At 40.4% G+C, this 9431-nt stretch overlaps 1 protein-coding gene across 1 annotated transcript; it reads left to right on the plus strand.

The window, feature by feature from the left end:
- The first annotated feature begins 2383 nt into the window (after positions 1-2383).
- On the plus strand, positions 2384-2971 carry LOC145955175 (uncharacterized). The gene has a single exon (XM_083069883.1). It carries the CDS (start codon positions 2384-2386, stop codon positions 2969-2971), a length of 588 nt encoding a protein of 195 aa, XP_082926009.1.
- The last annotated feature ends 6460 nt before the right edge of the window (positions 2972-9431 follow it).

Consider the following 9431-nt stretch of genomic DNA (forward strand, 5'->3'; position numbering starts at 1 on the left):
AGAAAGAGCATCTTTGTGTCTGCACCCCAAGGAATCAGAAATTCCCCATTGGGCACCAACTACGCAATGGAAAGTTGGGACACAAGAACCTATGAGTAACTGCACATCCCCTAGACGGATCCCTGCGTTATCCAGCCCTCAGTGGCATCAAAATCAAAAACAACTGTCGAAGCAGCATCGTGGACTGTGGAGACAAAATCATCTCAAAACCCTGGAGAGGGCAAAGCTCACGCTACCCAGATGTCAAGAGCACCGAGGTATGCACAAGCTTGGAGAGGCGGTACTCAGCTACCCAGATGTCCAGAGCACCGAGGTATGCACAAGCCTGGAGAGGCGATACTCAGCTACCCAGATGTCCAGAGCACCGAGGTATGCATAGGCCTGGAGAGGCGGTACTCAGCTACCCAGATGTCCAGAGCACCGAGGTATGCACAAGCCTGGAGAGGCGGTACTCAGCTACCCAGATGTCAAGAGCACCGAGGTATGCAACGAGCCTGGAGAGGCGACGACTAATACTCAACCTGGAGAGGCGATACTCAGCTTCCGGCTCGGGCGTCGAGTGAAGCAAAGCCTGGAGAGGCGGTACTCACACTACCAAAGTGTCCAGAAACACGGAGGTATTCAGTTTCCGGCTCGGGCGTCGAGTGAAACTGAGCCTGGAGAGGCGGTACTCAGCTACCGAGGTTGTCAGAAACACCAAGGTATGCACGAGCCTGGAGAGGCGACGACTAATACTCAGCCTGGAGTGGCGATACTCAGCTTCCGGCTCCGGCGTCGAGTGAAGCTAAGCCTGGAGAGGCGGTACTCACACTACCAAAGTGTCCAGAAACACGGAGGTATTCAGTTTTCGGCTCGGGCGTCGAGTGAAACTGACCCTGGAGAGGGCAAACTCAGCTACCCCGTTGTCAGAACCACGGAGGTATGCGGCTTCCGGCTCGGGCGTCGAGTGAAGCCAAGCCTGGAGAGGCGGTACTCAGCTACCGAGGTTGTCAGAAACACCGAGGTATGCAACGAGCCTGGAGAGGCGACGACTAATACTCAACCTGGAGAGGCTACTCAACAATTTTCCGCCGGAAGACACTACAAGTCGGAAGGATGGTTCGTTCCCCGGACAATTGGGTCAACTCCTTTACTTGTCAATCGATACACCAAAAGGCCGTTTGACTAAGTAAAGGGGGGCAGCTGTAGACCCCTAAAATTGTCCGGGTCGGAAATAAGACTCGAAGACTCTCAAAGATCGAAGGAAAGTCAGCTAGAAGGACTCCTAGAAGACCATAGGACGACTATCTGTAGGTTTAGAGGTCTTAGAGTAGCTAAAAATAAGGAAGTGGGAGGATTGGAGCTCAATACGGCCTCCTTGGAGTTCAGTACGGCCGTACTGCATATTTTGTACTACAATACGGTCGTACTGAAACCAATACGGCTGTATTGAAGTTTTTGAACTTCAATACGGTCGTACTGATTTCAATACGGCCGTATTGAAGTACAAAAACCCAATACGGGCCGTATTGATGTCAGAGGCCGTACTGCGCCTCATCCCTATATATAGGACGTCATTTGGACGTTATTCCACACTTTTCCACACAATTTTGACTCTCTCCTTGAGTGTTCTGGGGTGTTTGAGCAGTGTTCTGCCCTAGAAATCGCTCTGAGAGTCGATCCGACGAAGTTCTTGAGTCACGAGCCATTTGCTTGAGTCTCGAACCTAGTCGAAGGGAAATCTTTTGGATTTCCATAGTAAAAATTATTTTTTAGGAAGGAGCGAGCGAGCTTGTAGAGGGAGGGAGCGCCAAAAAGCCTCCTAAACTTCATTGATATATATAAAAGCACGCTTCAAAGGTTTCTTTTCTAAAATTCCTTCTTTTACTGCTTTCTGATTGCTGCATACTTAAAATTGTCATCATGTAGATATTTAAGTTATAATCGCTTATAATAAATAGGGGTAATTTAGTAATTTTACGCTATTATTTAAGAAAAATCCGTCATAGGGAACCCGAAAGGGGCGTTGTGGGGTGCTAACACCTTCCCCGCACGTAACCGACTCCCTTACCCAACTCTGGTTGTAATGGCCAAGGTTGATTTATAAAAATCAATTGCCTTAAATCTTTTTCCAATGTTTTGAGTAAAACATTGGTGGCGACTCCAAGAACCCTCCTTTTGAGAAAACCACTAATCCATGGAGGATCCCGCTTGGGATTAACATGGATTGGTGAATCATTTAATAAAATTGTTAGTTCGACAAGGTCTCAGTTTGAGAATAAGTCGTTCTAACAATCCACCACTTTTAAAAATTAAAACGAGTCGTAACCATCGTCGCGAATGCCAAGGTCCGTTTCGGCGGGTGGCGACAACTACTGAGAAGGTGAAGCTGATTCAGGAGAGTATGAAGACTGCTCAGAGTAGGCAGAAATCATATGATGATAAAAGGCGAAAGCCTTTGGAGTTTGCTGAAGGGGAACATGTGTATTTGAAGGTGACCCCAACCTTTAGTGTGGGAAGGGCGCTGAAGGCCAAGAAGTTGACACCTATGTTTGTTGGTCCCTGTCAGATCATCCATCGGGTGGGTCTAGTCGCTTATCGGTTGGCTTTGCCACCGTCTCTCTTAAACCTGCACGATGTGTTTCATGTATCCCAGCTGAGGAAGTATGTTCATGACCCTAGTCATGTAGTCGAGTTGGATGAAATTCAAGTGAAGGAGAATCTGACTTTTGAGAAGTCGCCTATAGTTGTGGTTGATTACAAGCTGAAGGAGTTGAGAGGCACTTTGCTGGTTCTTTACTCACTTTGCTGGTTCATTCTCAACCTTGGTGATCTCAGGTGCTGGCTAGAGCTAGCTAGATGTGCCGAGCAGATTCCTTTCTTCTTCGTTGAGCTTCTTCTTCTCCATTTCTCTCGTTCTCATTCCTGGAAGTTCAAAATCTTCTCCTCCAAGATAAGGGAAGCTAGATTCATGTTGGTTGTTTGGGAGTGACTTAGAAACTCACTTGTTGTTTGATCTCTTGAAGATTGATGGTTGTATTTGAAGAAATGGTGTTTTCAGGATTTCGGGGAAAATGGTGAAAAATTTGGGTTTTTGAGTGTTGATGGTTGCATATTGAAAAAGGGATGACTTTTGAGTTGTTTGATGAAAATGTGGTGTTTTGGGTGGATTGCATGTGCTTGGATTGCTTGCTTTTGCAGGTTTTGGTGAAAATTTTTGAAGTTTGAGGGTTGCTGCTTGATAGTGCGCCGGGCGTAGTTCTTGGCCTCTAGGTGCGTGACCATTAGAGGGTTTCATTGGTCAAGCATGTCGAGCGCAAGGCTGGTTACGCCGGGCAAGCTTGAGAATGGAGGCCTCTGGAGGACTCACGTCGGGCGTAGTAGAACCGCGCTAGGCGTGATATCAGACAGGGATTCACATTTTGGGGTTCTGGTATGGCGCCAGGCATGATTATGTCTCGCTGGGCATGGAGACTCCCTGGAAGTCTCTGCCAGGGGTGGCACCGGGTGCAATTGATATTGCGTCGGGCATGAGACCTTGGGGAGGTCTCTGCCTTACATGCGCCGAGCACGGGTTTGGTACACTAGGCGTGGGAGACTCTTAAGAGTCTCTGCCTAGTACGCCGGGCGCATTGAAATTGCGTCGGGCGCGTAAGAGCTTTGGAGCTCTCTAGTTGGTCCACGCCGGGCGCAACTATGTTTGCGCTGGGCGCAGATGTGTTCTTTCTTGATAATGCTAATAATGTCGTATGATGCTTATGCTGATTAATATTGTTGAGCCAAGCTGAGTTATATGATGTCTAAGTTGTTAATGTCATTATGTTGAGTTGTGTGGTATGCTGTTTATGCTGCTATGTTGTATTGTGCTGAATGTTGATATAAACTGTTGTAGGCTGTAAGGCTGAGCTGTTGTAGGCTGTAAGGCTGAGCTGTTGTAGGAAATCTCCAAGCTGAAATGCGTGACGACACATAAATTGTATGATGTTGATTTTGCTGAATGATGTATGTTGTGATGTGTTGTATGTTGATATTGTTGAACTTAATGATGTGCTGATAAGCTATAGTTGTTTATAATTCCTATATATGTTGATTCTTTTCACTAACTTACCCTTGCATGTTTCCATGTGATTTGGACTGCAATGATCATACTATGTATGGGAGCAGAGTAGGGATAGGTTGGAGTCCTGTAGCAGGTCTGCAGCTGGCAGATGGAGATGATATTTTGATGTTTTGTTGATTGATAGGCTACTTTGTATAGCTATTTGGTTGATATATTTTGTATAATGACTTGTTGAGCCCTAGGCTAGACATATTTGTATATATTTTTATTTTTTATATATGCATACTCTATTCTACGTGGTGTTGTTTGTTGTGGAACGGCTAGGCGGGTCATTAACCCTACGGGTGGTACTGCTAAACCTCAAAGTCTAACCATTGGGTCTGGGAATAAGTAAAAATGACCACATGAAGACTTTGTTACATCATACCATGATCACAGGTTATAACTATAATCTTCACTTCACAACACCCCTTTGTTTAATTGCTCACGTAATTATTTATATATATACCACTTTCTTATTGCATTTAATTCATATCTTGCAGATTCATGCAAATTTTTTTCTCAAATAATATTTTTTTAAAAAAAATTTACCAAAAAAACATCTATTACACATTATTTACCCAAATAGATCTGTTTATTGTTCACACTCAGAATTCAATTCCCGGAGAACCAAATTTTGAGCAATGTTATTTATTTATTTTTTTTTGCGTTTTAGTTCCTGAGGAAGAGGAAAAATGGATTCAGAACGGGCCGTTCTGCAATCAGAACAACCCGTTCCAGATAAAAAATATACACATGATGAATGAATCAGAACGGGTCGTTCCAAGCAGAACGGGCTGTTCTCCAAGCAGAACGGCCCGTTCCAGTTGCATAATTGATACATTTCTGAGCCCAAAACGAAAAAAAAAGCAAAAAAAAAAATAAAACACTACTCAGAATTCAGTTCCCCGGGAACCGAATTCTGAGCACAAAAAAAAAAATACGCTACTCAAAATTCGATTCCCTGGGAATTCTGAGTGTGAACAGTAAGCAAGTCTATTAGGGTAAATAATGTGTAATAGATATTTTTTTGGCAATTTTTAAAAAAAATATTATTTGAGAAAAAAGTTCGATTCATGCATGTATGATTAGTTAAAGCTTTATTGAAGAAGGTGCGTGAAAGGAAGCAAGTACGTGTACCACACCACTACTAGAATTTCTCTTATTACATGCGACTTTTTCTACAAATTTTTATGAAAAATTCGTAGGAAATATTGTTCCTACAAATTTTTTTGCGAAATTTTATCTGTAGGTAATACCTTTGTGGATAATATATTTTTGCAAATTTTAAAATTTGGAGGAAATTTTCCTGCAAAATTTCTTGTGAAAAAAATTTGCAGGAAAGTTTCCTGCAAAAATAAAATTTGCAAGAAAGTTTCCTACAAAAAAAAATTATCAAGAAAGTTTCCTGCAAATTTTTTCACAAGAAATTCTGCAAGAATATTTTTCACGAAAAAAATTAAAGAAATTACTATAAATTCTATCAATAATTCTTTAACTTTCAAATGCTCACATGAATTCATCCGAAGCATTTGTTTCCATTCCACCAACATGTGATACATAATCTTTTAAATTCTATAGTATTATAGATTTGTTTGTGGAGGATTTCGTTCATAGGTTCTTTTTATTCGAACTAGCACGATTAGCACGTTTCAATTGATGTGTGTTCGTGACATGACGGAATATCAGAGACTTTCAGTGAAAAATAAATCGTACAAACAAAAAATGAAGTTAATTGATTAGGGTGTTATTTCAGCATATCAGAAGATCTATGCTCTTTGTTCGAGCACGTCAGAAGATCTATGTTGGTTTTAACACGTCAAAAGATCTATGCTTGTTTCAGCACATCAGAAGATCTATGCTAATTATACAATCAAATTCATGCATGTAAGAATTAACGTGAATCGAACAGATGACATGTATATTGACTGCAGAAATCATATCCTTCATTCAATGGTAACAGAATTACAATTCATAAGGATGACGAAACATGTTTAGATGACTACACTACACTAGACTAGACTATGCTATGCTACGCTACTCCTAAAATAGGAACAAAAGATAAGTGGTCGAGAAATTGTACCCAAAGCTGTCTCGTATGCACAGTATGCCTTATGTGCAGGCTTCGAAGTGCGTGTGAGGTATTGTGGGAATTTGATTTCTGACCCCTTGCTACGAGCATGGCTCGTTTAATTTATAGACAAAGATTTGGGAAAGGTAATTGTTCTAACGTGCCCCGGAAGTGCATAACCATTCTAAACTTCCACATCGTGGCTTATTCCCGGGCACGTCTTTGGATAACTCTTGGAACTGATCATTAACTTCCCCAAACAGTTCTGCAGCCTTTGACACTTATCCCATGATTTACTTCAACCTCTCTTAACATCATGTCTCCTTTAAGCTCTTCATTTTGAGAGGTTGCGAAGTGTGTTCGTGTATGTTCGGATTCTTGGGATTTTGAGTAACCAATGAAAAATATACTTGAGTGTTTCCTGATTTTTCTTATACTTTGAGAGGTTACGAGGCTGTCAGCCTTTCTCCTGAGCAGCATCCTTCCCAGTTCAATGATTTTGAGAGTTTCATGAAAAGTGTCTTCGTGTATCTCTTGATTCTATTCAGGCTTCGTATGCCTTCTTCAGAAACTTCTTTGCTATTTTCTGATCACCTAAGATTTTGAGCACCTTTATATTTCGAGTACCTCCGAATTCATTTTCTGGTACTAACAAATGCCCCCTGGAAAACATTTGTTTCGAGGTAACTGAGAAAGAATGTTTTCCAATACCTCAATTTTCTTTCTCTGATAAAACCCTAGAGCCACGTGCTCTTCGCAAGAATTAAATGCCCCTGACATTTTAATTCCAAATTTCTCCTTTTCGTACCTGCTACAATAAATTTGGCGGGACTGATTCCGCTTCTCTGGGATATGCTGACGCAATTTCAAATTTTTCCGTTAGCGAATATTTTCGGTTACCAAAAAATTTGAATTCCCCCTTTTTGAATTTCACAGCGGGCTTTTACTACGCTTTGGCCCATTTTGCTCTTTCATATAACCTTTCACTTTGCCCATCTGAGTACGTTTTATTGTTTCTTCGCACTCACTCCATCTTTACCTTCGAATTCTTCATCGTCGTCTCGTTCCCATGCCAACTTCCATTGCGTCCGCGTCTACGGCTACACCTGCGACTTCGATGGTTTCTCCTACTCCTTCTATTCCTTTGCTAACGGAGAATGCAACTATTTCCACCTTGAGCGAAGGGGCTAACCCATTCGTTCCTATCCCTGGCATGGAGGAAGCCAGCCTCAAAATCTTCCAATCACAGGTAGTTCTTCCTTTTTCGCTTTCTAATGGATCAGTGCATGCTTTTCTAGGCCCTTATTCGAATCTGAGCCAGAAGAAGACTCATAATGATTTGCTTCCGGAAGATGATTCCACTCTTCCTTTCATTTACTCTCCAACCATCGTCCTTTCCCTTTTTTCAGATACCGCCAAGATGTTTTGAGCTTTTCCTCCTCCTAAGGATAAACATTCAATGGTTGGAACGCGTTGAGGCCTCGAAGCAATCTATCTGGAAGGAACCGGGATGTTGCTATCTGCTGTTTTCTTTTGGAACCGAGAGACTCGTGCTTTCGAATTCCCACAACTTATATCAACACAATGGATTATTTTAATTTTTAAAGCATTTTTCACTTTCCTCTAGTTTTTATATATCTTAACAAAGACATACACCACATGCCTATAGTGTAACAACTTACTAAACTATAGCATCAATACAACTTTATAACTTTATCATCCATCAACATGCAACTTAAAACATCATACATCTTACAACTTAATCAACTTCATCATAGACAACTTTAAACATCATCATACATTATCATTCAAATAAACAATTCATCACACTTCAACATGTAAACAACTTGTAACATCATACTTCATTTCAACATATCACGCCCGATGTCATTCTAAGTGTGCCCAATTCTATTAAGATAGGAAGGTTTTTGTCTCGCCCACACCGTATGTCAATCCTCCTATATTCGAAGTGAGTGAGGCAAATAACCTCTAAGTCTCTTGCGCTTAACATGACAAGACCCATGTCCAACCTCAATTAGGTAGAGTTTTTATATAACAATGCCTAACACCACTCAACGTGCGTCTAACGTCATTTAAGTAGTGATCCACTAACTTGATCACATTAGGCATCACACCTCTAGGGCTCAGCGTCACCAAGTCAGAGAATTCTCAAGTTCTCACGCTTGACACCACTCATTTGATGCCTAGCATGACTAAGTCAAAGTGCTCCTAATTGATCAATGCCCAATGCTACCAATCTCACACATGGTGTGATCAAGGCAGAGAGCCCCCTAACTTGAGTCACGCTCAACACAATAAAGGCACACTCAGCATGATGCTTGTTTTGCACATAGCAAAGTCACCAAATGGCTCAAAACTTGCAATCCAACTAGCCAAAACAACATGCAATACAACATACAACATATATACGCTATAAATGACACCAAACCAACTCAAAATGCAACATGCAACTATCAAATACTAAATTCACCAATCTACTCAAGAAACTCCATTTTTATAATAGCACCTCTTAACAACACTTAAATTCACAATCTTCACCAATTTAGTTATGCAAGTGATGAATTTCAACAATAACAATAAGCATTTAACATAGAAAATCAAGTCACAAAGTTTCTTGTACCTCAACTCTAAGCACAAGATAAAGAGGAAAAAAAGGAAGAACTTTGGATTGTTGTACGACTTTCACCAACTCAAATTCTTAGTTTCAAACCTTGAATCTTCAATTTAGTCACTTTAAATCAACTATGGGGAAGGGTAAAAGGAAGATTTTCACTAGAAAAAAAAAAAGAAAAAAAATATTTTGTTCTCAGATAACTTTTTTTAATTTCTCTTTAATTTTTCTTAAAACTTAAATTTATGAGATTCACGTATTAAGAGAAATCTTATATATCATTTCTTAAACTAAATTACCTTAACACTAACTCAACTACATCATAGACAACTTGACTCTTCAACATCTCTTAATTTTCAAAGTTTTGAAACAATCAAATAATATTTAATTATATAATATATATAAGTAAATTACAACATCTAAAACACAACGTTACGTTTAACGTCAACAATAAAAATTGTATCAAAGAATATATTAATCGTATATTTTTGACAACTCTTTACCAACAACCACCAAGATGTTACATAAGGATATTCAAATTCTTCAATGCGCGAGTGAGGAACTTTTATACTCATTTTTCACGGGAATCTTTAAAATCCTTTATCTGCTATGAAGAGACATGAAAAAAAAAAATGATTAAATTCGAAGCA

This window comes from Cajanus cajan, chromosome 2, assembly GCF_000230855.2.
Source record: "Cajanus cajan strain Asha chromosome 2, NIPB_CcT2T_4, whole genome shotgun sequence".
In the NCBI taxonomy this organism is placed as follows: Eukaryota; Viridiplantae; Streptophyta; class Magnoliopsida; order Fabales; family Fabaceae; genus Cajanus; species Cajanus cajan.